Raw genomic sequence first — 27,317 nt, forward strand, 5'->3', positions numbered from 1 at the left:
TGGGGTGAAAGTCTTCTTTCTGTGCCCCTGAAGTCATTTACTTTTACATTTGCTTCATTTAGCGCGAACATTTTCAGTGTGCTTCCAACTGCCATTGGGACTTGTGTGTCATTAGATGTGGCCTTCTCAGTTTTACCCTGTGCATTTCAGTGTGCCCTCTCCGAGGCACACACACGCTTTAGTCTGTCCTCATATAAAGTCTTGAATCATGGGTTTGATTCTCTGGGTGGGCCCTGAGCACTGCGTGTTACAGATTAATACTGGTACTTAACTGTCGGCCAGCTCTTTGTAGATTTGCACCCCATTCTGTACCTGGGGCAGGAGAGCCTCCGCTCTGCTGCACCGACTCCATCAGTCTTGCTCTGCCTTGTTCAAAATGATAGATCTTTTCCATCACTCTGATGCCTGAGAGCTAAGCCCTGGAAATCCTGTGCCCCATGAAGCCCGCTGACAAGGAAATACATGCTCCATACCACCTGCGCCTTGAGGAATGAAGGCATATGAAAGGCTGCGTTCAGGCTGCATTATCAGATTCAAAGTGGAAACTAAAGAGAGAGAAAGGTCTGAAAGATGAGCCAGCCAGGAATGCCTGTTGCTTTCACCTTTGATCCACGTGGTGCTTTGATGTGGTATTTCAGTCCTTCAGACAAGGTAACTTATCCCAGTCTGCAGCTCATGGCACCTCCAATGGATATAAATGAGGCAGCAAGCCGTGCTCTTCGGCTCTCGCTGAGGCACTGCCAGTTAGCAATATAATTCAGTCCCAGCTCCCTTCCCATCCCCATTTTTTTCTCTGCCTGCAGAGTCTAAATGGAAATTCCCCCAAATAAATACAAAAGCACTTGATGTTCATCTAATGGCATTTCAGGGAAAGGAAGCATGAAACCACACAAGTTATTAATCTCCATAAAATGGTTTTATCAGAGGCCCAGAAGACAATTCCTTAGCCTGAGGAGGTCTGAGCTTCCTCGTGAGATGTAAATGCATGACATTATGTGCAGAATGGGTGCTGCTTAAGAACCCAGATAGATACAGAGCAGGCATGTGGGAACGATCAGCATAAAACATTTCCTTTTAATGATGTGCACACTTCTGCTCCTTTGAGGGAGAACAATATGTGCACTGAATACTGCAGCACATTCTTCTAGTGATATGGAGGTCTTGATCTGCTGGTGAGGGCTCAGACTGGAGACATTATTTGTATCACTGACTCAGCCAAAGGTTGCCTCTCCATAGCTCACCCTCACTCAGCCTCCCTGTGCCAGGGTTTTCCCACCTGCAAAATGGAAACAAAGTTCATGTCCAGGGGTTCACCACCTGGGCAATGAGCTGAGCTAGAAAACCTGGCTCCAAAGTCCCTGGGGTTTCTCTCTGCAGTCAATAGCAGCATGGAGTTTATTTTTCTCACGTAAGATTATCCCTGTTTATTCTTTCCCTCTCACAATAGCACCAAAGTAAGCCTGAACTCCCGAAGCCAGGATGACTGAATCACATTCAAAGGAGCCCAAAACCAGTACGGGAACGCAGCCTTTCTTGCCAGAGGCCTGGGTATGCATACAGCAGAGGGGTCCTGCTGGGTGGGAAAGGTTCTTTCGGGCTCAGCTGCTGCAGTCTGAGGTGGTGGCACTGGAGCCGATCACTGCTCTTCCGCTGGAAGCTGCTGTCACAGCCCGGCAGCTATCACAGAAATCACAGCTCACAGCCACTGCAGTTCACAGTTCATTGCCATAAATTAAATCACCAGCATAAGGTAATACAGCAGACTGGGAATAGCAGAGGCCGAGGACCTGGCAGATATTTGTGCCTCTCTCCCCTTCCATTACGAAAACAGAGGCTTATACCTTCTCCACCCCGGGAAGATTTGGCACAGTTTGGCTGTCAGAGTCCCAAGCAGCTCGCTGGAGGTCACGCAGGAAATGTGTGTCAGCACAGATCGTCGTGCAGGGTGTTGGATTTGCATCTCCGGAGCCCAGGCAAACACCCTGCCATGAGACTAACCTTTTCCTCCGAGCAGGGGCTGGCTGTACGCGTCAACCCCAAGCCCTTCAGTTACCACCGCCGCTGCCTGCCAGGCATGCGCCTGTCAAGCCGCCTTGCGAGCAGCTGGCACATGTGTTAAGAGGAGCATTATTCTGTAGTTGCCTTTCTAAAGCCGTGTTGAAAAATCTGTCCCAAAGAACAAAAGGAGAGGTATTAGTTTAAACAAGCACTCCTTAACATGCACATGAAACAAGCCCTGGAAAGGGAGCAGAGCTGGAGCTATTCTTACTTGCTACCTCCTGTGCAGGCTTTAATTGCACGTTATTCATTAATCCTTTGCTCTTCAGAGCAAACAGATCCATTTCAAGACACTTGTGTTACATAAACAATCAGAAACCCTTCTGGATGAGTGTGTGTGTACACACCCACCCAAGGGAGCATCGCAGGCATGTTGGAGATTCTCTTTTCCCTGTGCAAGTGCTGTGCTAGAACTGACAGAAATTAGTAGTCGTTGTGTGGCTTTGTTGGGCTGTTTTTGAAATTCGTTTTACAAAATCTGCATGGGAACCCAAAGATAATTGCCTAGCTCCTGGTTAATTTAGGAACACAGACACTCTCAGGAGTGGCACTTGGAGGGAGGCAGATATTTGCAGGACTGCTCTGAGCTACAGGAAGCATCTCGCCGAGGCACGGTTCATAACACAATCCCTGGCAGGAGGGAGATTCCTCCTCTCACCCACCAGCTGTTTGTGTCTGCTGCCACCCCCGTGCGCTTGCTCTGCTGTCAGACCATGCGCGGATTAGATATGCAATTCTGGGTCTACAAACGTTAGCACTCACCGCAGTGATACAGTTTCACGGTCACTCTACAGAGAGCATCATTCTGGCACTGGGGCCATGAAAACAGAAAGAAATTAACAAATGAGCTGCAGGAAAGGGTGAATTCTCCTCATCCAGGGCTTTGATCTCTGTAACACAGCTGCCATCTTGCTTAAAAAAAGAGAAAAGTTATCTGGAAACAGAAATGAGGGAGCAAAAGGCGAAGAAGCAAATGCAGGGAGCACAGAAAAGTGTTCACAGGTCTCTGTCATGCTTGGACCGCACGTTCAGGAGAATCAAACTCAAATGCAGCTCTATTGTTCTTTGATTCAGTAGGAATGAACCCTGGTCCTGCGAGGAGGAGGACGGGGTAACAGGCGATTGGTGCAGCAGGGAGACATTTGGAGCTGGATCTGGAGCCAGAGTAACTATTGGCCAAAGCCATCTCTGCTATAACACTGCCAAAAGCAGCTCAGCATTCTTCACCTCCCTTGAGCTTCACCAGCGACAAACCTGGCTGGGCTGTGCTCAGCCCGGATAATCCAGCTGTGGTAGGACCCAAGCTCAGCAAACCGAATGGCCTTGCGGGCACTTGCCAACCTGACACGTCTGAGTTCGTGAACTGCAGATGGTGCTGGCCCGTGTATTTCATTTTCCCTCAACATCCCCAAGCAAAGTGAGTCAAGCGTGCCTTACCACAGCGCCTGGGAGACTGCGGGCAGGAAGGGATCGAATTTTCCAGTTTTGCCTCAAGAGTGTCACCACATCAGCAGACAACTCCTTTGCCTAACGCCAGTGTATTGTGTGTCACCTCATATTTCACACAATACAACACAGTCCAGTGATGCAAGTCCCTTCTCCCGCCAGCTGACCGGTATTTATGGAGATAGCAATTACCAGGAAGCCAGGATTTAGGGCACGCAAGGGCTGGTGGTGGCACAGAGCCCTTGCTACTGGTGGGTGGGATTCCTTTACCTCTCCCTGAACTCCTGCCAGGCCACTCAGCACATCTCCAGCCACAAGAAGTTTGCAGCTGTTTTGGTTTGAAGCACCAGAGGAGGGGGAGAAGCGGGGGAGGCTCTATCAGCTCTTCCCAGGGAATGCGGTTCAGTTCCTCACACCTCATCTTTGGTCAGGAAACTGAGATGGGGATAGGCAAAGCTGCTGAGCCTACTTAGACAGAATACCTCAAGAAAATATGCGGAGCCAAATTATGTCCCGTTAACTTCTCCCAGCCCACCATCTTCCACAGCTATGCTGCAGGGAAAGCGGGTCAGCATTTGGACCATTACCTTGGGCCCCTGCTACTGAACACCTCCCGCTCTCTCGCACGCTCTCATTCGCAATGGTGGGGAAAGGCAGTGCTGTTAGCTGGGACACTGAAACACCAAGAATAACCCAGATCCAGGCACCCTAAATCCCACCGTGGTTCTTGTACTCAGTGTTTCCTGCTGGCCAAGTACTTCTGATGGCCTCTTCTATGGATTTTAAGAGGGACACAGCAGGCAGAAGCCAGGGTGGATATTCCCATGCAAGGAAAACGGGGTGGCTGTGTCAGGGTAACCAGCCAGCCTGGACTGGCACAGGCTGGATCCAGCCTTCCCTCAGGTACAATATTTCGGACATCGGTTTCTTTTATTCCTGCAACTCAGCTCAGGGCTCCAAGAATCCTGAGCCCTCTATGGTCAATGGTAGATGTACCCCAAGCATGGGAAGATGTGACCACCCCTGCAAAGCACAGACAAAGGGCACTGGGCTACCTTTCCCAACAGGGATACAACAAGGCCAGCAGAGCACAGAGATGGGGCCATACACCCTGGAGACCACAGAGCCTCCCAGATCAGCCTGTACATGGCAGTGCAGAGGTGGGAGATCGAAGTAACCCTCTGCCCACTCTGAGCACTGCTGCCACCATTCACAGTGTGCTGGATGATCCTCTTTCAGCAATGGGGGTGAGTGGGGAGTTCAGGGCACAGACGATTGAAGAGGATGTTCACCACCGCTGCAGACCAGCTGGAGCCCACAGGCAACAGCTGAAGGGTCCTGGCCTAAAGCCAGCCACTGGGACATCAGTGGGAGGTAAACTAGTTGAGTCTGGGCTGCATGAGTCATCCAAGGTCGGACATCCATGTCTTCAGAGGGATCAGATGAGGATAGCTTGGAGAAAAATTGGTTGTCAAATCAGCATCATGCTCCTTTGCCTCAGTGTCTTCAAACTGGGGACAATAAGATGTGTTCCTGTCAGGCCTTGCTCTGTGGAATGGAAGTTCACAGATGGTGGTAAAAGTGTTTCTGTAGACACTGTATTTCTTTTATCTGAGCAACAGGAAGAAAAGAGAAAGAAATGAGAGCAGTTCCTTTCTTGGAGCTGCTGTTCTGCTGTTCCTTGCAACCCCTTTGTTTTGATTTCACATGTATGGTTTGTACTTTTTTTTTTTTTTTTTTTTTTACTGTGATGCTATTTAAGGCAGAAAAGGGATTTCATCATCTCCCCATGGCCATTCTCAGCTGCAGCCCTGACCCCCCTCCCCACCTTGCTCCACTTGGTCTAATAAACTTTTTTTTTTGCTTGGTCTAGTTTCCTTCCTTGCGCTCTTACATCATCTTTGTACTTATCTCAGATTCTAGCATTTCCCATTTCTAAGCACCTCTGAGAATAGCAATAAACACCACGTACAGCAGTATCTTGGCATAACACGTCAGCTGCAAGCAGCAGTCGTAAGTGGCAGAAAACCGTTCTGGAAATCTACGATTCCTTCTGTAGAGGATACCCACTTGCTAGCCACTTGGCACCAATTCATTAAGAAAATCAGTATTTACAGTTCCTGATTCTACAGGAAAATCTAGGCCAAAAAAAGTGAAGATTTGTTAAGTAGGAACCTGCTCTTATGTGCCCTCTGCTGCTCCCAAATGGCATTGAAATTAGCAGGGTCATTCCTTCTTTCCCTCTCGTTTCAGAATGATTTATGGTTAATGCTATTCACTACAAAGCAGAGTCAGACTACTTCTGTGCAAGATAATACTCATTATGCAGACTTTCTGACTGGATTTTTTTCACTATTTCATTGATTATTTTTACATTGTAAAGTGCGAAAACCTATTCATATCTTTATTAGCCTGACTTGTTTCCTGCATTTATGAAAAAGATCTTTCTTTGATAACAGTTGTTATTGCTGGAATGAATGTCAGACCATGATCTACTGTAATATATCTTTTTGAATTGCCTTCTCTAATTTTATTAGTTGAAAAAAAACAACACCTAATTTAAAGAGATAAAGCCTTCTGGAAGTGGAACATTGCCACTAATTAGGATAACAAGAACATAGGTATGAGTTGCTGGGGATACTAGAGTCTAAGCTTCTTTTTCTAACACAAGCATAGGCATATTTTTCTGGCACAGTCTTCCTTCTTTTTCTGAAATTCTGCTGCTTTGGGGAATACTATTGACACTAATCTCCTTATCTGTGATTCCTTTGGGAAAAATGCTGACCAGGACTCAGCAGCTCCAGATTCAGGTCCTGGGTTTGCTATAAATACCCTGTGCGACCTTGAGCAAGCCACTATTGTTCTGTGACTTGGTTTTTCCATCTGTAAAATGGCAGTAATGATGAATCCTGTGGTTTATTGCCAGCTCTTACATTATGCATATCTGCAGGGGAACTGCTCACTGAATCTCTTTATAGCTTGGTTCCTCATCTCTAAAAGAGGAATAATAATACTTCCCTTGTCTACTTATTTTGATTACAATCTTTTCATGTATGGATATGCTTGAAGTACTGTGGGACTTTGCCACAGTACGCAAACAACACACTTCCCTCCTCTCTTAAGCCAGACTCAGTACCGTTCGACCCTCGAATGTGGGTTTGCAGAGGGCCTTTAAGCTAATTCCCCTCAGCACTCCAGTGTGTCAGCTGCAGTGGCTTGACCTCTCAAAGAAAGCTGCTATATCAGTAACTAAACTGATCAACTTGCACTAAAGCATGTGAGAAGCGCTCACAGACAGACTGTGCTAGCTAAATTGCAGGGTAACATCATTGCTGTGGTCAATAGCAAACAGCTAGGGGACAGAAACATCTTGAATTCACACTGCTATTTCTATGGATGAACATCTAACCACTGCTCTACATCTAGACCCACAACTTCTGCTCAGCTAAAACATACATCCATGAGAGCTAGGTATCCTATCTTGATCTAAAATCTTTGGATATATATCTTACAAGAAAAAGACCAGTAACAAATTTTTACATTTGATACATCAATTTAAATACAGAATATCTTCACATGACTACTGGAGAGGTACTTAGAATAAGCAGAGATATAAATGCCTGCAATGAGCAATCTTTTATCTTTGCTGCAGAGGTGACCTAACACCATGGTGACACAGAAGATTTAATATAGTGCCCAGCTGAAGAAAGGAATTTTGCACAATATTAGATGACAAGGTTGTTCCATTGTTTAAGTACCACAGGCATTATTAGCCGGTCACAAGGCTAGGGTACGAGCTCACAGACTGTAACTCTCATATCTGCCTTTGAACAAGGTTGCCTGTCTAATTATGTATGTGAAGTATGTCTGCCTGTAAACATCAAATTTTTGCAGCTGAATTTTGATTAAAAAATTCCTCCCAGCCCTCCAAGCAGACACAGCAGTCTTCACTGCCTACCCAGATTGAAGACTTGATTCCACCTGGATTGATTGCATTTCAGTAGCAGGGAAGGAGTACAGACACATTTGCAGGATCTATTCTACCATTTTTCAGTGTGCAGAAGAGCAGCTGAACTCAAGGCAACATTTGAGTGTAGAGCAAAAGAGGGCAGAGCCCACTTAGAGATGTGAAATTTTTTTCTCTTTAAACATCCATTACTTAGGGTCTCTGCATGACCAACTTATTATTCGTTTTCAGATGTTCTTCTCTAATTCATTAGATTCTACAATCTGCTGTTAAAATTCTGGTAAAGTTAGATCAATATGAAAAGACAGTTTGTTCAACTGCAGTTTTCCAGGAAGAGTACATAATGCCAACAGTTTGAACCCAGGGAAAATAACAGTTCTCCTCTGTTTATATTTCCAATGGGTGCATTCAGATTATAGATCATCGAAATAAAGAAATTATGGGCAACTGTGTCTAATTTTCTTTTAAGAAAGTTGGAATACCAAGAGCTGGTTAAGAAACCAAGGGACTGACTTTCAAAAATAGCACAGGCGAGTCTTAATCACATCTCACTGCCTTGCAGCACCACCTACAGAGAGGCTGTCAGAATCACACCCACTGCCAAAACTCGGGAAACTCCCAGTTCACTGGCCAAACAAACTCTGGTTCAGTGATTAACACACTGGAAACTGCGAGTTTGACAGCCCTGAAGCCTGAAAATCTGCTACAGGATAAAGGCAAGAAAATGGTCTATTTTTCCAAAAGCCTCTCAATTCCCATGCAGAAAATGCACCTCTAGCAATGACAGAGCTAATCTAGCCACTTGGCTGTCTTTTTCTTTAGAAACTTTCCTGCAGAAGAACATTTCTGGCAGCCAAGTGTCCCAGCTGCAAAAGGATGGTGGGATTTTCCAGGGCAAAATGCACTTAATGGTCCATTAATCCTACCTTTGGCACAAGCCGATTGTTTAGGCTTCAAAAGACTGCAATATTTCACCTCCTCCGTGTATCTACTCAATTACACAAGATAAAATGTCGTGGAGATTGACCTTCATCTGATCACCGAAGCATAAGGTCTGTTTGCCCTTGACTTAGCCTGGGTAGCTAAACAGTGGCGATACAGGGACTGGACTGTGAGAAAGGAGTTTGCAAGCATAGTTTAAAAGCTGGCTTTTGAAATATGGCTCTGATTATCTTCCCATTTAAACAAAAAATGCTCAGCTATTCACCTCAAAATAGAATGTTCTTCTGAAATATGGTGTATTGTTGTCTTCCTCCACATGCCTGATCCAAATGCCATGGTAGTAACTGGAAAGTTCCCACCATTTTGGATCAGGCCCTGGCTGTGGGAGGCAGTGGGTGTAGGAATGCGCAAGTGCAGGCAGCATTGCTCTCTCATTGCTCATAAAGAACAGCAGAAAAGAACAGGCACTAAAAAAGCAGATAAAAAGGGCAAAGGAAGACACAGGCTCCAAATCTATGGCAGTGAGCTTTAGCGTCAAGAAGCAACAGCCTGAAATATTAACAGTATATGCTTAGAAAAGATATATTTAGGGATATGTGCTGTCTTAGGAGGGGAAAACATCCTTTTTATGAGTGGATTGAGTGCTACCTTATAATGCGTTTGTTTGCCCTTGCCATGCTTGTAGGAAGGACACTCATTCCTCCAATGGTTAAACATTTTCTTCTAATTTCCAGCCTACATTTATTCATTACCAGACAAAATAATCTACTAGCTTTTCTCTGTTTAGAAAACTAGTTACCTTACAAAGTCACAAAAAACTAGTCACCTTACATAGCACTATCCACCTTTAGTAAATGCATGTTGTATTTTAGCCCGTTTCCATTTGCCATCATGTCTGATATTATTCTTTCCTGCTAAATGTATCCAAAAGTCTTATATTTTATTTGGATCAGACTTTAATTATTTTTCGTCTTTTTAACTGCTGGAACAATTTTTCCTGCTCTCAAATTGTGTTGTGTTGCTCCTGCAGTGATGCTGTTACACAGCCAGATATAATCTTGATAGGCCAGTGCTGTTAGATGTCTGGGTCAGAAATTAGAATATTTAGTTGAAAGGGACCTATAACGACCATCTAGTCCAAATTATCATCGCATTATGATCTTTATGATTTGTTCCACTTGGATGAGATAATTTCTATCTCCATGCCTTTATTTCCTCTATGTACATTTCCACTATATATTATGCATTCATTTGTGTCCTGCCTTTCCCCTTTCATCACCCCTACCTCTTCTCTCCTTCATCCTCTGGTATGTACACCTGAAGAACATTTTGCTATTTGTTTTAATTTCCTTTGCAAGGTCTAACTTGGCTTTACTTCTGGCACATTTCCCTTTATGCCCACACTTCCTAACTTCTAAGACTTAGTTGTCTTTGATTAATCCTTTTTTCCATTCCTTCTACTCCCTTTGCTTATTCCTAATATCCACTTTGAAGTGGTTATTCACCAAGTTAGGTCTGGACCCCTTCCTTGCAGTTTTATCCCTCTGTGTACAAGTCCACAAGACTTCTTATAGCCACTGCTTAAATTCCAAGCCTGCCCAACTTTCAAACCTTTTTAAGCTGTCAAAAATCAGGAAGCAAAAGATGTTAATTGCTGGTGTGTACCAACTTCCAGCACATTAGGCTTCCCATTGGGTTCATGTTCACTATCCCAATGTGTGAGATATTCCAACCAGTTTTCCCTGTGCACGCATACAGAGCTAAGAGATCACGGGGAGACCACTGACGGCAGCAGAAATTCCTCTCGACCTACAGCCATGACAGCAGTGCCAAGAGAAGGCTGGAAGGTCATTAGCTGAAACTGTTCTCATAGAATAAAAAATTGTTACAGTAGATTAAAAATTAGCATGAAGAAATGAAGTACATACATATATTTTTAAAGCCTCTGTCAGGCAGCCAAAATGAAAACAGATTTCACCAGACCACGAAAAATGAAACGCGTGCGTTAGTCCTCGTATGACTGGAGCTTATTTCCTTGCTAAATTCCAAGTTTCAGGTCTCTCCCGCTGAGGCAGAAGGGCTGCTCAAGAAAACTCCCCAAATGTCTTATAATAGCAAAGGAATACTTTTTTTTTATTTCTCACTGTACAAGTTCGCCCAGGCGGTTAGATAAAACGAGGTAACATTTCCAGAAAATGTGGTTGTGATTATAGTCACTGTTCCTACCATATGTGTAAATACTAGTTGTTTTGAGGGGCGGAGGGTGAGAGTTTAAGCTAGGGAGTCTCCTGACGACCAGCGTGCAGCAGCCGCCCTGGCTGTGCCATGCCGTGGCCGCTGCCATTTTCACAAGGGACATGCTGGACATCCCTCGGGGTGCCGGCGTGAGGTGCAGACCTGGCGTGGGGTGCGCAGGAGGGAGCCCAAACCCCAACTCGTGTCACATCTCCCCCGCACAGGGCGGACCCAGGCTGGCCAGACAGAGCAGCAAGGGAAAAATCATTTCAGTCCGCTTTATAAAAAAGCCTCTTTCAGAAAGTGAAACCCAGTATTGCCGTTTTAAAAGGCTTGTTCGTTTTCAGGGAACGTCCTGATTTTTTAATAGTTGGGGGGGAAAATGTTGCGTGAGGTTTTTTGGAAACCAGAAAATTCACTGGAAGCAAAGGAAATTGGGAGGAAGGTGTGGGGGGATTCAGAAGACAAAAAATAAATGGGAAAAGAGAAGCCATTGATATAGAGAATGAACTGCTTATTGCTTAATGATTATCTCTCTGTAACTTTACATACCAAGGACTGGTGTTTGTCAAGGATTAAGCCTGTCAGAGACTGGTACTTGGGACTGATGAGCAAGAAGCCATGAGCAATCGCAAAACTTAATTAAATGTTTGATGAATTTACGATCTTGTTGAGAAGGCACAAGCAGAGGCCTTGCCAAACCAAAACGGTCATACTACAGTATTTTGCTTTGAACCAAACTCGTGCCTTTCGCGAGTGCTTCACAGCAGTGAGAAGGAGCAAGTTAACTGAAAAAGCTATGGAAATGTTAGGGCTTCTTTGCAGGAAGCCATTTAGCCAAGTTTCCCCGCCAGGGAAAGGCAAGGCTCCAGCCCAGCCGCCAGCGAGGGAGCCCAGGCACAGGTGTGGAGACACGAGGCTGCCATTTGCACAGGCCCGCACCTGGCTCTCGTTATGGGCCACCAACACAAGGCACTAACCCCCCGCCACGTCCCCCTAGCTAGGGTCGGGGTCTCTTAGCCCCAAGGGGCTTTCACAGCCGTTTGGGTCGGACGTGGGGTTTTGCTCGCCCCCAGCCGCCGTGAGGCCCGGAACGTTGGTGCGGCGGCCGGCGGGCCCGGGCGGAGCGGGACGGGGCGGGGCGGGGCGGGCCGGAAGGCGCTGAGCGATGCACAACGCGGAAGTGAGCCGGGCCGTCGCTGGGGCTGCGGTCGGATCCGGGGGGGGATGGATGGGGCCGGCGGCCGGGGGGTCCCGGCGCCGGGGGTCTCCGCCCGGGCCCTGTGAGCGGCCAGCGGGCGTCGCCGGGGGCGGCCGCCGTCTCTGCCCGCGGGCCCCGGGGCTGAGCTAGGGCCGAGGGCCCGGCAGCGAGGCGCCGAGCGGCCCCGGGGCGAGGGGGCCCCGGGGCGGTAGGCCATGGCCACCCGGCGTCTAACGGACGCGTTCTTGTTGTTGCGGAACAACGCGGTGCAGAGCCGGCAGCTGCTGGCCGAGCAAGTGAGTAGTTACGGCTCCTCCAGCCCTCTGAGTTCACGTAGCATGGCTGCTGCGGTGAGTCTCCTCCCTTCATCCTACTGTACCTTGCTGCGCCTAGGGCTGCCAGGCAGCCGTGCTGTGTGCCCCGCTCCTCCCGTCCGACCCTCCAGCCTTACCCGATCCCCCCCTCCAGCCGGCCCGGGTCTCCCTAGCTCCCTTTCTCTGAGCCCTCTCCTCAAAACCCCACCGTCCTCTGTACTTTCCCCCTCTGCCCCTCCCTCCCCACCTCGTTGATCCCTTTTTCCTACTACTTCACGTAAAATGAATAGAAGAGATCTGTCCTGGTGCTGATCACGTCTCTATTCACTTCATGAATAATACAGTTATTGTTCTAGTAACGTCGTGTTAGCGTTGACGTGAGGTTTTTCATCCCTTGCGCTTTTTGATGCCTCCTTTCCCCAAAGGAAAAAATCCAAGTCATTTCACAGAGCAGAACTCTTCTATTCACTTCAGTATGGGCACTGTTAAATGCACTAGTGTAGATTATTCCCATTGCTTGAATTTTTCCATAATTTGCTCTGATGTCCGTTGCCCTTTTTATTCCCCCCTCCAAATAACAAATAATACTGAAAGTCGTCTGTGAGAGAGGGGAGTTGGTAGAGTCTACTGCAAGTCCTCGTTACAGAAACTTCAAAAAGTCATTTGTTCAGTGGCAGTTTATGTGGCTTTTTCAAAGTTTTGAGCTAGTCAGACTGATGGACTGCTTGGCAGCTCAGCTCTGCTGAGGTTTTTACACTTTCTGTTCAAAGTTGTTATTTATTTGTAACAGGCACCAGTAAATATCTGCTGGTAGTCTCATCATTATAAATTGCTTTACATTAATGCACTATTGTTAGGAAAAGCAGGACTTTGTGCTGCAAATTTTATTTCAACTGATGAATTGCAGTTGAATGCTCTTTGTTCATTGTTAACTTTATTACACCTGTGTCTAGCAACCTACATGTTAAATTGCATTTGCAGAACAGGAAATGTCAATAGTAATGTGTATTATACATGTTTAATTTGGCACTGCATTTAGTTCTTGTTAACATGGGGTTTTGCCAATACCAATATCACTTCTTTAGATCCTTGGCTTTGTATAAAATATCACTTAGAAAAGTTAGTGGTAGTTTAAACTCACATGCAGACTACTGAGTGGTGAAACTACACTTTTACTCAACAGTGAGTGCAATAACACTTAGCACTCCCATAAAACATTTATTTACAGTGTTAATGTTAACTGAAGCTATTTTCTAGGATGCTCATTCAAATGTAATGAAAGGTAACAGTGATTGGAAATTGTCGCTCTTGTGCAGTGGGTGGAGTTAGTCAATGGCTCAGTCTTGATCCTGGCAGACAGTTCAGAGTTCTGTAGTTACTACAAGGGTATTATTTTAGCAAGAAGTGTAAAGATGGTAGTGTGAGCTATTCGCCTTTCACGTTTCTAAGGTGCCTATCGCTGTCAGAGTTGCAGCTAATTTCCTTTTGGGTGGCATCCCCAGAGCAGAGCTGCTGCGTGCCAGCAATGCAGTGTTGCAAATTCTAGCTCATAGCACTTCGGCTTACCTTAGTTCACTCTCCAGGCTTCTCCTGAAGAAATCCTTTAGTCTGAGAGCTCTCTATCAAAAATTGCATTTTGCCCTGGAAGATGCATTCTCATGTGGACAGTCAACCACTCCTTAAACTGGGATAATCAAAGCAGCATTCTTAACAGTATAGTCCTATTTCAAAAGCTTGGTATAGGATAAAAGAGATCAGTAGTTAAGGCCTGCTGCTTTGTTAAACCACAAGTATTTTGTCCTTGGTTTAGATCTGCTTGCTTTATTAATCTTTGAGTGAAATATCCTATTGCACACACATACCTTCTACAGTACAAAGACTGATGAGTAGAGAAGGTGCAGATATGTTGCAGATGCTAGCCTTTTGTATTTTTTCAGATGCATGTAGGATTAACATTACCTGAAACTAGACCATAAGTGACGTGTGTACATAAGTGAGCATACACTACATTTGCTTTTGCTTTTTGTCTTTTGCTGTCTGTTTTATCCTGTGATAACTGGGGTGCTTGTCAATAAATGTCTTACAAAGCTTGTATGTGCATCTTCCAATCATAATCAAACCTTCTAACTCACCAGTGGATGTTGAATACTGCAGTCAAATTGCCCTTGCTGTCACACTTCAATATATTCTATTGCAGTTTTTCTACCTGAAATTTTAGTAACTAGAAACTTCACTGTGCAGTTACTTTGGAAAACAAACCAATCTCTTAACTTGATCTCTTATGTTCTTTCTGTTTACCAAGCAACTGAAATATTTTTTTAAAAGTTTGTGCATCAAGCAAAATGCTGACTTAAAATGTGCAATATCATGATATATTTATTGAATAGTTGTGGTTTAAAAGCCAATTTGTTTTGTTCTTGGTAAACCATCATGCTTAAAAAATAAATTAGTATTTTCTCAACTGACCATACCCTATATCTGTCCTATGTCTCTTTTCCCTTTTATCTTTTGCTGTCTCTAACTGGATGGGGCTGATGGAATCCACAAATCACTTCAGGAGCTGGATGAGGTACTGTGTTTCACGTTTTCTTCTGCCATCGTGCATCAAGCATACATTGCTGAGCTAAAATGTTCCTTTCTTTATTCTGCTAGTTTTATTAAATTTCATTATGTAGGATGAGGTGTTTCCATGTAGAGTAGAAGGATAAGGCTGCATAGAGAAGACAAGCATTTTGTGATATGATGTTACATTGTTAATAGATACATGTATAAATTAGTCTGACTTATTGTATAAAGTCACTGTATCCCATATGTATACAATGAAGCATTAACTATTTTTTATGCTATGCATAAATTGTATAAACTTTATTGGTCAGGAAATAAGGTCAAGGATAAAAAACAGGCTTTCAGGAAAGAATTGCCCAGGAAGGAAGAGGGATTGTTTTTTAAGAAGGGAGGGGGTGGGGAACCACAAAGCTTTCCAGGCCTGATAAAGGAAAATTAGAAATCTGGGAGAAACGAGGAAGTAAGGTTTTTTGTATGAAATCTTTCCCTGGGAACAAACAGTGACATAACTAGGTATGTTTCAAGTGGTATCATTGATGATACCACCTCTTTCTATCTCCAGTAAAGGAGGATTAGTTTATCTCTGAAATCACAAAGCCTGGTTCAACTGGCAACAAGATCTGTATTTGTGTTCCAATTTCATCCATTCCCCTGCCTTCTTCTCAGAGGAAGATGACTGGAAGCATCTATGGCCCCAGTGCTATATGTTGCTCTGTGGCCCTGCACACTGTTAGCTGTGTATTCTACTCAGCCTTAAATTGGAGAATCATAGGCATGCTTGTTGGAAGGAATCTCTGGAGATCTAGTTCAAGCTGCTGCTCAGAACAAGACTATTGGTTGTCTATATAGGGTCATCCATGACTTTGTTTAACCAAGTCTCAAAAACCTCCAAGAGCAAAGATACCATCCTTTCGCTGGACAACCTCATACAACACTGTGCCATTGTAGAAATAGGTTTCTTTGTACCTGCACTATAGCACTAAGTCTATTTACATAAGTTTCTAAACCCTGCCAAGAAAAATCTTCTGATCTGTTTAAAGGTCGGTAGCACTAGTGCTGTCCTTAACAAAAGAATTCTTATTGAGGGTGAACAGCATATTTTACTGGCAATGATATCAAAGCAGATAAATCTGTACCTGTATATTCAAGATCAGACCATGGCTTTTGGTTTCTGCCAAACTGAGCTTTATAGAAAAACAAACAAACCCAAAACAAACACCTGACACATTATGTTCTTATTTCTTCATAGTTGTCATATTTTAAGCTTTGTTGAGGTTGAAGTTATTCAACCTGCATCCAAAAGTGTTATTTGAAAAATAAATCTCTCAGAATCTTATCACAGGTATTTTGTGACTCAAAAATACCTTTAATTAGTTGTGTGGTTTTTCTCCTAAAAGCTGTTAATATTTCAACCCTACAAATGGGATTCTATTCCCAAAAAGAGTCTCCAAAAAATATATCATACCCTTCTGCAACTATGGCTGTGCTGCTGTACATCAGTGTGCATCAGCCTCCAATAATATAAACCCCTGATTTGTTGCACCTGAATTATTCAAATTATGACTATTAATTGTGATAAAGGGTTTCTTTTATTCCTTCCCTACCTCCAGCCCTCCCTCGGATCTGTGGAAAGCTGTGTATAAGCTGGCTGGCACATTGTCTTACTCTCTGACAATCTCTGGAATTTTCTGGAGAATTATTCCACCCATTTTCCTGCAAGTTTCTTTGCCTCACGCCATATAGCTGAAGCAGCAAGCATGTATCATTGTGATGTAAGGAAGTGTGGATTGGTCACTGTCTTGGCTACTTTTGTTTAGCACCTTTTAATTTCTGTTAAATAAATAAATTAACAATTTTAGTTGCTTGGCAGTTTGCAAGAGTGTTTGTTCTTCAGCTGCCTAGTAGGTGAGTGCCTGCCTAAATACAATATTGTCTGAGAACAATCATGGGATACTGTTTTTATTTCTTGGAGATGTAATAAACATTTTTATTTGGAGATTTTCCCAAATGAGACTTTCAGACTCACCTGGCCCAATATAAACCGTGCTACACTGTTGATTAGGGAGTCCCTTGGCTGTTAATCGTTGTCTAATACGAAATGTACCAACATGAGAATTACTTGAACTCTCACTGCAATGCCATATTTTCTCCTTGAAAATCTGCTAAGGATTTATTCTAAGAATAACTTTCATCTTTCAGATCCGGTAGGAAGTGGGAGGATGTAGGTCATTAGCATACAGGGACAAACCAGGAGATGTGGAGCTTGATAATGCCTGCATTGTGCGCAAACGTGTTTTTGAGGTTAATTTTTATGGGAAGGCATACGTGCACTTTTTCCTGATGCTCAAGGATTCAGATCTAATTTGAGTAAAATTAATTTGCTATCTTTTCTTATCTTCTGTAGCTTGCTGATGATCGTATGGCACTGGTATCAGGAATAAGTTTAGATCCTGAAGCAGCAATTGGAGTAACAAAACGCTTACCTCCCAAATGGGTTGATGGAGCAGACGAAGTAAGTTGTGTGGCAAATCCAACACAGATTTTGATTTCTCGTGTAGTGATTTATTAGTGTTGTCAGTTAAGTTCTCAGTGCTGTAAGTTTTATGACAGAAGTAGTATTAGAAGAAAGATTAAAATAAGTGTGTTTTCTAAATTGACACCCTTGTTTAGAAGAAAATATCAGGCAAGCTGTGACTTGTTATCTTGAAGTATATATTGCCAGTGAAATAAAGGCAGGTTATGTAGGGCCAGAAATTCCAGAAGACTTGGTTTGCATCTGTAGCTGAGCATTTAGACTTGAGACTGCAGGAATGTCCTAAAGCTCTTAGCAAAGCAAAGTTGTTCTCAGTTTGAAACTTAGAAAGAAGGATACAAAAAAATTAGCACTTCCAGTAGACTTTTTGTTTGAATCTTTTGAGGGGTCCAATTGAATAGACCCTAAAATGGTGGAGAATAGCAGTTTACTGTTTGAAAACAGGAAGTGTTAGTGTCTTCTAACAGGAGAATTTTTCCTGCCTATGCAGTACTGGTGCTTTGCAAGTTATGGATATATTTGGACAAACGTGAGGGAATTATTCTGGAGGCATCCAATTAAAAACCTTTTCCAGTATTTGGAGTGGGAAGCTATTCTTGACTTTCAGAAAATCCTTTTAAAATGTACTCTCAGAGCACATGTTGGCTCCTCAGTTTGTGCGTACAGAACCCATTGTGCAGAAAGGTGATCGGTCTCCTTTTTACTACGATAATATCATGCTTACAGATTTATTTTTAATGACTTGTTTGAAAGCATGTCATTTAACTTCTACTGTTGAGTTCAGGCTATTCAATGTTTGACAGAGTTGAAGGTGTGACCTGAATTTTCATTTCTATTTTTGGAAGTTGGCTAAACCTTCTTACTATGGTGTTAATTACAAAATGATAAAAATATTATTCCAACTTAATGAAGCATATTTGAAAACAGCAGTCATAACAAGAGTAGGTTTAAAAAGTAGCAAACTCAAAGTATATGAGAGTATTCAGTTACTTCTTAGTCAGCTTTTTATGTGTTTTTCTTTTTCATGATCTTTGGTCTGCTTTTTATATCATATAGATTTCTTTCAGTGATTTTTGTCTAACATTTGTCAGAAGCTTTTCCTCTGAAACATTAGTCACTTCCTTTTCTTCATTGTTGGGTTTTCTGTTTTAGATTCAGTATGATATCGCGAGGGTTAAACAGAAGATGAAAGAATTAGCCAGTCTTCATGATAAACATCTAAACAGACCAACACTGGATGACAGCAGTGAAGAAGAACGGGCAATAGAAATAACAACCCAAGAGATCACACAGGTACAGACTGCTTTCAATTCTAAACCTACAGTTTGATGTATCTGTAATGCATCATGATGAGGCAGTGGTTGCCTTTTGTATAAAGCATTTCTTTTGTAATCAGTATTGGTGTGAGCCAGAAGTCCTGGGCTCTGTGTTTGGTACTGCACTTGCTGTCTCAGTTGAATTTCTCAACGAGTCACTTAGCCTCCCTGTTCTTTTACCTTACCTATTTGCTTTTCTGCTTGGAATAGGATTGGGAGACTTAATCAAATCACATTTACAGATATCTCAGAGAAATACAGATATATATTCTAAGGCTTCCAGTCCAAGCAGTTATAATGAAGCAAATGCCTTTGGTCGGAAGTAGTTTTGTTACTCTGCTACCCTGTTAGCTTGAAGTTGTTTGTTCACCTATGTTCTGTGTTTCCGCACCTTTTTAAACATTGCACTGGGCAATAAGAAATTAACTTTATAAATCTAGAAATCAAAATGTTAGTCTTCCGTTTGGAACTTTTGCAATGTGATATTTAAAGTGTGTGTTGCTGTATGTTTTTTTTACTAATGGAATTGTTTTCTCAGTTATTTCACAGATGTCAGAGAGCAGTCCAGGTCTTGCAGAGCAGGTCACGTAGTTGTACAGAACAAGAAGCACGTGTTCTCAGGAATGTAGTGTCTTCCTTAGCACAGTCCCTTCAGGACCTATCCACCAACTTTAGGCATGCACAGTCTGACTATCTCAAACGTAAGCATAAGAGATACAGTAATACATGGGCACCTTCTGTGGAAACCACTAATTAAGGTGTGCTTATTTTATTGGTTGGGAAAACTGAAGCACAGAAGGGTTAAGTGATGCACGCAGGAGTGCCAGAAGTATATTAGAGTGGAGGTTAGAATTTGGGAGGTTTTGGTTCACAGCCCATGTTCAAACTGCTTTGTTCTACCTCTCATATTGCTAAAGGAGAAATTTCATGGTTAAATATTGGTGAAGCAGCCGTTGGTCTTCAGACATGACACCTGCTGTTGATTGATAGTCTGTGATAGATAAAACTTCAAAAGGTAGTCTGTGATAAATGAAGTCTTCATCCATAAACAGATTGGAAGTGGAATATCCTCTGTTTAAAATTCTAAAATTGTGTGCAATTCTATTTTCAGCTAAGTAAGATTATTTTGATCTTGGGAGAAACCCACAAAAATTTGATCTTCAAATTTAATACTGATGTATTTCTTCCTCCAAAGGTATAAATGGCACAGGTGGAAATTAAGATCACAATTCAGACAAGGGATGTTCCTAAGAGAATTTGTTAGAGAATAGCCTAGAGTGATCACACATTAAGGCTCTTAACTTCCCTATTTTTTTTTTAACTTCATGGAACACAATGACTTAAAAATCACTGATTTAACTGGAGTCTTGCAAGTCTGGTTGAATTTGTTATACTTTGTTAAATAGTAAGCCTGTGTGACAGTTAAAATTAAGATACTGCTATTTGTCATTAGCCAGATTTTCTTTCTTTTGCTTTTCTATCTGGTGCTTCAGACCTTACTCTTAGCCTGATTTTAGTGTGCATAAATATTATGCTCAAACATAGTTTGTCTTTTACAGGCATGAAGAATAGAGAAGAAAGATCCAAACACTTCTTCGACACCTCAGTCCCGCTGATGGATGATGGGGAGGATGATACACTTTACGATAGAGTAAGTTAAGATATTATTACACAAATTCAATACAAAGAAACTTTTTAATATACCTTTAATTTTAGTATGAAAATATCAAAATGGTATGCTATGAGCACCAAGCTACATGCAAATTCTATTTCTGCAGATTTCTGTGATGCATTTTCCTAATTAATATTGCTGTTGCGATGTTAAGATGATTGCACTATCAGCCTCAGCGTTGCAGTGTGAGGGAACTCAGTTTGACTACTGAATCCTCCTTACATGACTGACAGGGACTAAAGGTCTGTAAATACAGTGCTGTCCTTTGTCATACCACCTTTCTGAGCAGATGCAATTGTTAGAAAACTGTGATTCTGAGTTTGGATGGAAGGTGGCAGTCTTTAAAGTTAACTTTAAAGTGTAACTGAAGCTTTTCAGTATTACAAATTATTGCAAATAATGGTGTAATGACTTGTTTCTGCACAGTTATGTTGTGGAGCCATACCCAACCCGCTTCTTTGTTTTACTTTGTGGAGTTTGGGGATACTGAATTTCTAAGCAATGGTGGGACCTGTTCTATTGTGTCCTATCTAATAGTGCCACAGAATACTCTTAACTGTAACGCTTACTGTTTAACTGAAAATTTACCATAAAACCTCAAGGCAGCTTTTCAGCTGATCTTGTGTATAAGAGGTTTTTCACTTATCTCTAAACAAGAGTGATGGAGAAAGGATAGTGTTCAGTTATGATTGGCCTTGGGAGACAAAACCAGTAAGGTGTCTACAGTTTATTTAAAAAAAAAAAAAAAAAAAAAAATCAGAATTGCTGCTGTGTCTTTACACATTGGCATTATGGGACTTTCTGTAATGCTGGTCAATCAGTAGATATTCCATAACTACCAGGCACTTGCATGTATTGGCTTTGTACGCCAATAAAAACATTGTTTTAGGACAAATCTTATTTTAAAAAGTTGTGAGTTGGGCAGGATGCAAGATTTACATTTTCTCTGCTCAAACTGTAAATAGCTGTCCAAGTTATTTTAGTAACCCTGAAACTCTGTTTTTAAAATACAGTAAGTTTTTTTTAGATACTTGTCTACTAAGGAAATTCCAAAAGGACTGTTGTGTTATGAAATCTTATAATCCTTGTAATTATTTGTAGTGTTTTCATGCTGTTAATGTTAGTTCAACATCTAAATCTTTTATTTCAACAGGGTTTTACAGATGACCAGCTAGCATTGGTGGAGCAAAACACATTGATGGTGGAAGAGCGGGAACGAGAAATCCGTCAGATTGTACAGTCAATCTCTGATCTCAATGAAATATTTAGGGACCTGGGAGCAATGATAGTAGAACAGGTACATTGACATCACAGTGTTAGTAAGAAGTAGGAGATTCCATGTAGTGTTAAGTCTTCCAGATGGTTGTAACATCCTGTTTTCATGTGCTTCTTGCTTTTCCTAACTTACCTCTTCAGGCTAAGATTTCCTCTGCTTGAAATCTGCCAGAAGGTGACTTAATGAAAATAAATAAATAAAAATTCAACTGGTTATGGGTGTCAGACTAAAAAAAACCATAGAATGCCAAAGTTCTGTTGGTTATTTCTCCCAGAGATTCAGTTTAGGTTGTGTCAGCCAAAAGCACCTGGACTGGAAGTAAGGTGATTATTAACGGATGTGATGAGATGGTGGCAGAGCTGCCAGTTAGGCATTGAGCAAGGACGTCCTTTAACAAAGTCCCAACTAGTTCTGTAAGACTTCCTAGTTTACGTAGTTCATTAGCTGTTTGCTATGAGTATTGTTAATTACTCTGCTGTTCATAATAATTGCTTTATGATGTTCATTTAGGTTCAATTTGGTGCTGATTCTCTCCATTTTATTTAGGGAACAGTTCTAGATAGAATTGACTACAATGTCGAACAGTCATGTATGAAAACTGAAGAAGGTCTCAAACAACTACACAAGGTAAGTAAAGAATACTTAAGCTGCTTTGAATATCTAATAATCTTTTATAATTTAATAGAACTAAGTTATTCAGTCATTTTTCAATTGGACATTGTCCCTTTTAGAAATGATTGCTGTACTGTATAAAATGTCCAACTGGGCTGTATTAGGAACTCTTTATATAATTTCAGTTAATGTCATGCTTGATGCCTAGTGTTAATTTCTTAAATAACTTCTGGGCATCCAAGCGATGTGCTTTGATCTTTATATTGTTGACGTGGTGGGACCTATCTGCAATTCCTTCTCTGGAGAGCCCAGCACTTGTGAAATAGGACTGGTTATTGGGTACCTCACTATAGATTTCAGTCAGTTGGTATATCCTACTTTGAAAACATTATCTCAATAATGTGAGCAGCAAGAATAATTTTTAATGTTTTCTCTTACCATCTGACAGTTGTTAGAAGTTAGGTCCAACCTTATGCTTTTAATGTGAAGCTTTTACTATGAACATCTGAAAAGTTTGAATTGGCAGCAGAACACAGCATTTTGTGGTTGTTTTGTTGGCTTTTTTGTTTTGATTTTAAGCTAAGTTCGGACTTGTCAGCTCAGTTCAACCCTTCCATTGCTGGAAATAAAGTAGAATGAGAGATTCACGCAAAAGCCTCTTAAGTAAAATGTTCTGGTTTGGAAATGTGGACTTCTTATTACTACACACTCCTCTTCTTCATATTATCGTAGACTTCTAATATATGGACAGCAAAAAAGTGCCATTTGAGGAAAAGCAAAATAAATTGGTTATAGGTTTATTCTTGTTATACATAAGTAAATTGGAGATCACTAAAGTCATTGACCATTGGCTTAAAGTAATTGCAAGCAATTTGCACAAACTGAACTGGAAATAAATGAATCAGTTGGAATCAATGCTATTTCTAGTCTAGTGGTAGTTAATGAATCGTCAGCAAACCCTTGTTAGGATTGCTGACTAGAGTATGTGTATTTGATGCAATATATACCCGTTTTCGGTATAGCATAGGAATTTTTTCACCTATCATGGAAGACATGCACACAGGTGTGAATAGTAATATCAAACACATATACCTTGCCGTTTCTAATACTGTTGGTAGCTTTATTCTGATTTAATATCTATGATGTCAATTTTCTTTTCTGTTGTAATTGGCATAATTATTACAAACTATTGAGACAGCACTTCACAGAAATTGCATTAATTCACTGCAGAAGTCTGGTGATATGAAGCAGTAGTTACAGATTCCTGCTTCACATGAAAATTGGAATCAGTTGTGATACTTTGTCAGGCTGTGATACTTAAAGCCTAATAAAGTAAATAATCACAGTGGTTGCATGTTATATAGTTTCAGGTCAAAAACTCCTCTTTAGCAGATCTGATAATGAATTACTTTCCAGGGACTACAAAGGAGAATTAATATCTTTTTCCCTTTAAATATTGAAGGTTTGTTAATTTAAAAAGAATTAAATGCAAGTTTTGTTTTGTTTAGCTTCTATTAGCAGACTATCATTTGGCTTTTGGAGAGTTTTCTCCACGTTGCCTCCCTTTAATTCCCCTGGGAAAAAGAGGAAAGGGATGAGAAAATGTGGTTAGAAGAAAGAAGGAATGAAGCAGAAAACTGAGAACCAAATCAAAAAGAAAGCTTTCAGTTCTAATTGAAATTAAATGAAAATACACAGCTGAATCAGGTACAACAAAAATGCCTATTAAATAATGAAGTTTTGTTGTGAATTTCAATGTCCTTCAAATATAATACAGGAATCTTATTATCAGCAAAATGACTTAAAACATCTTACCAACTTCTACTGTTTCACACAACTTCTGTGTAGCTCATATGTCCTGTGGAGGCATAGGGACCTCTCAAGGACTCCGGAAAAGTAGTCACAGTAAGGTTGCTTAACTGACATGAGGATGCATTCTTCTTTATAGAGTCTGCTGTTTAACACAGATAAACGTGACTTCAGTGCACATGTACCTTCGCTGAAGTCTACGGTGCAGACCAGAGTTATTTTGTGGGAGTTGCTTGCAATATACATTGTATGAAATGTCAAATTACCAAAGAACAGTTCTGAGATACACATGTACTTCACTTATACTAAACAAGAGTCTGTAGCTTGGCAGAAATCTAAGTATTAACTCTTTCTTTTCTGTTTCTATAGGCAGAGCAATATCAAAAGAAGAATCGGAAGATGCTTGTTATTTTAATTTTGTTTGTTATAGTAATTGTCCTTATTGTTGTTCTTATTGGTGTAAAGTCACATTAGGTTTCACTTCATTTTCTCATTTTTGGAGTTTATGTGAACTTTTTTCCCCAATGTGAATGGATGGACCTGCACTCCAGAAAGCTGCCTTTTGAATGTATAAGCCCTTGTGGTGCAAAGTCAGTGCAATGTTTCTGTGGAATTCTTCAAAGTACAAGTTTGGTGATCTGTGAGGTGTTTTTAAGGCTTATATGGAAAATATCAGGAAATTTGATGCTCCTACACAAATAATTTGGCGCCTTTATGCAGAGGTCTTTGGAAACACGGTACTTAAAAATAATTACAAAATTGAAGTTTACCAGCGAGTACAGTAATTAGTGTGTTACTGTGAACAAAAATGTGTTGTCTTCTGTATTCTTAGTCACAATTGTTACAGGCTTCAAATTTAAACCATGTTACTGAGTCATGGGACTAGATAACAAAAATTGACCTAAATGTAAAATATGTTGAGGCACAAAAATGTTTGGCTTCATCTCCTTTCTTCCAGACTCAAAAACTCCAAGAACTGGATAGACAGCTAAAAAAGAAAGCTTTTAGCAACCAGAATGTAATCTGACCCCTGTGATCTTAATTTAGATACTGCACCATTACTAAGAATCAGAGTAGTACTTGATCTTGTAAATAACAAGATTTAATCACTGGGATAATTTAACACATTTAGTTAATTAAAAAAAATTTCTGAGCTTGAGTAATCATGGGAATGTTTTTCCTCACCAGAATGATCATATATATTTTTTCATGTACGATTTTTTTTTTTAGTTTGAAGTACAGACATCACATTAAAGCAATGGTGAAGTTAAACATAAAAAATGAAGTAGAAAGCTGAAAGGAGAATCTCTATCTGACCTCAGATGTTTCAAACTTTAGTTGTTGTATAAGCTGTTTATTTTACAGTGCATCTGCCCATATGTATTATGGTTTTTTTACAAGAAGTGACTTCACTACAGCATATATTGCATCCATTTTCCCTGACAGAAGATTATTTCTTTCAAATGTCTGCCTGGAAGAGGATGTGTTTATGGTCTCTTACTGACCATGAGATGTCACACAAGTGACATGTTACTAGGTCTTCAGTAGAGAATTTGGGGTTGTTTTCACTATTTTTTTCAGTGGAAAACTTTGCTGTAGGCCATAAAAGAGAAATCAGGGCAACATCTAATAGAATACTCCTGATTTAATTCAGGCCTGAAGTGGTGTGCAATTGTAGAGGCCTTGTCTTAATATTTTTAAAATGGCTTTTCTGTATGGATTTTCTTCCCCAAAGGGACTGTAACTTCCTTCCTTCACTTTGACTGATACAGTGCTCCCCATAAACTTGCAGAGATGCTCTGCTCAAAGCCCCTGAAGTGCAGTTTCATAATACTATGATATTAATTTTGCATATGTTGCCTGCCCTGAGTTTATCTTTACTATGTACTAAGGAGGACTTTAAGATGTGGCTTTAAACTGACTTGGTGCAGGAATGGACCTGAAAGCAAAGACTACAAAGATGTGAAAGCCTTGGCTTTTTGTGTGGCTTATTGTGAAAAGCTTTGTACCACTTTTGTTACCTCTAGACAAAGGGGATGTTGAACTTCCAAAACTGCCAGTTCAAACCCTTGATTAAATTCATGAAGTAAATTGGTAAAAGAATGATGCTTGTAGTTGGGTGTGCAGCTCCCCTGTTCTGGTAATAGATCTTTTCAATGATCATGAGTAAAACTACTGTCTCCCTAGTGTGCTGTCTACATCGGGTGGTGTGAAGCAGCATTTTGCTATAATTTAATATACTGTATTTGCAACTTTCTCTCTAACATGAGATTGTGTTATTTATTTCTGTCTTGACTGGTGCTTTTGACATTTTATCATGGCTAATGAATTCAAAAGAGTAATAAAACAGTTCCAACCTAATTGGGCAATTATTCATTTTTTAGAAAAAGTATAAACTGAAACATACTTGTGTGATGTTAATGTGTCTCTATATATTCTTCATAATTAAAAGAAAGCAGCAGTGACATGAAATACCTTTGTGCTACCGAAAGTTACAGGGTTGGGTGATTTTTTTTCAGTGTAACTGGTATTGTCAAGAGTTACTTCCCCTGAGTTATGGTCATGGTATCTTAGCTCCACTGAAGTAACTGGCTGTGTATTTTCTATCCAAGTTCTGTAAAAGGAAATGCATTTTTAATGTGCATTGGACAAGAGGTTAAACTTGGATGTCAACCGTCCTGTGTAACTTGAGCTAGAATTTATTGAAGCTGATTTTATCAAGAAAAAAAACAGGCTTCTAAATCATTGCAGGTGTCTACCTTATTATGAGTCAGTCTAAATAACTATCAGCAGCTAAATCAAACCCTTATGCTGTGCTTGGTAAGAATTTCTCCAAGTGGCATGTTACAGAAGGGGTACTATCTGTGCCATTGGCCAATGAAAGCCCCAAAAAGCCACTGCAACTGAGGAGTAGCTTGGCTTTGATAGTGGCTGCTGTCTACTCAGGTGTTACAGGAGCAAGAGCTGCCTGAACCTACTGACTGTGCTTCTGTCCAGCCCTGTAAGTATCTCTGCTGCTGCAGAGAAAGCTGGTATGCTCTGTTATGCAGATTGTGGCCTCTTCGTGGTTGCTGAATTCTTCTTCTTGGTTTATGTTGAACCTCTGATTCCTTACAAAGGAACGGAACAGCATTGCTAGAGCATCTCCCAAGAATCTGTGGCTCCTCACGTGGTGGGAATGACCTGTAAAGCTGTTGGCTTGTACAGAATTTCTCCATTAAAATGCATGCAAGTGTGCAAAAATGAGCTGCTACTCTTTGTTAACAGAAGTTAATCCTAGTGGTATGTGAAAATGACAGTATTAAATTTGTTACAGCAAATTTATTTCTACTGCAAGCCTTCTCCAGTAAAATGGAAGAATTAGTTTCTTG

General features: G+C 41.2%; 1 protein-coding gene across 5 annotated transcripts; it reads left to right on the forward strand.

The window, feature by feature from the left end:
• Window positions 1-11,831: 11,831 nt before the first annotated feature.
• On the forward strand, window positions 11,832-26,307 carry STX16 (syntaxin 16). Of its 5 annotated transcripts, none has more exons than XR_012648910.1 (9): window positions 11,832-12,199; window positions 17,133-17,240; window positions 18,414-18,554; window positions 19,116-19,278; window positions 20,137-20,228; window positions 21,403-21,546; window positions 22,072-22,152; window positions 23,646-23,844; window positions 24,316-24,411. XR_012648910.1 is itself a non-coding variant. In XM_075020076.1 (9 exons), the coding sequence occupies exons 1-9, from the start codon at window positions 12,065-12,067 to the stop codon at window positions 24,418-24,420; spliced, it is 927 nt and encodes a 308-aa protein (XP_074876177.1). In that variant the 5' UTR covers window positions 11,832-12,064; the 3' UTR covers window positions 24,421-26,307. The 5 variants fall into 5 exon arrangements, 4 of the variants coding, with proteins under 4 accessions (XP_074876177.1, XP_074876166.1, XP_074876187.1 ...); XM_075020076.1 differs by lacking the exon at window positions 23,646-23,844 and adding an exon at window positions 14,721-14,732 and having other exon boundaries at window positions 11,832-12,145; window positions 24,316-26,307; XM_075020065.1 differs by lacking the exon at window positions 23,646-23,844 and having other exon boundaries at window positions 24,316-26,307.
• Window positions 26,308-27,317: the final 1,010 nt, after the last annotated feature.

Source organism: Buteo buteo, chromosome 2 (genome assembly GCF_964188355.1).
Source record: "Buteo buteo chromosome 2, bButBut1.hap1.1, whole genome shotgun sequence".
NCBI lineage: Eukaryota > Metazoa > Chordata > Aves > Accipitriformes > Accipitridae > Buteo > Buteo buteo.

Coding starts and splice junctions, on each gene's coding strand:
- STX16 (XM_075020065.1), top strand. CDS start 12,065: ATGGCCACCCGGCGTCTAACGGACGCGTTCTTGTTGTTGCGGAACAAC. Junction 12,200..17,132: donor CACGTAGCATGGCTGCTGCG/GTGAGTCTCCTC, acceptor TATCTTCTGTAG/CTTGCTGATGATCGTATGGC. Junction 17,241..18,413: donor GGGTTGATGGAGCAGACGAA/GTAAGTTGTGTG, acceptor TTTCTGTTTTAG/ATTCAGTATGATATCGCGAG.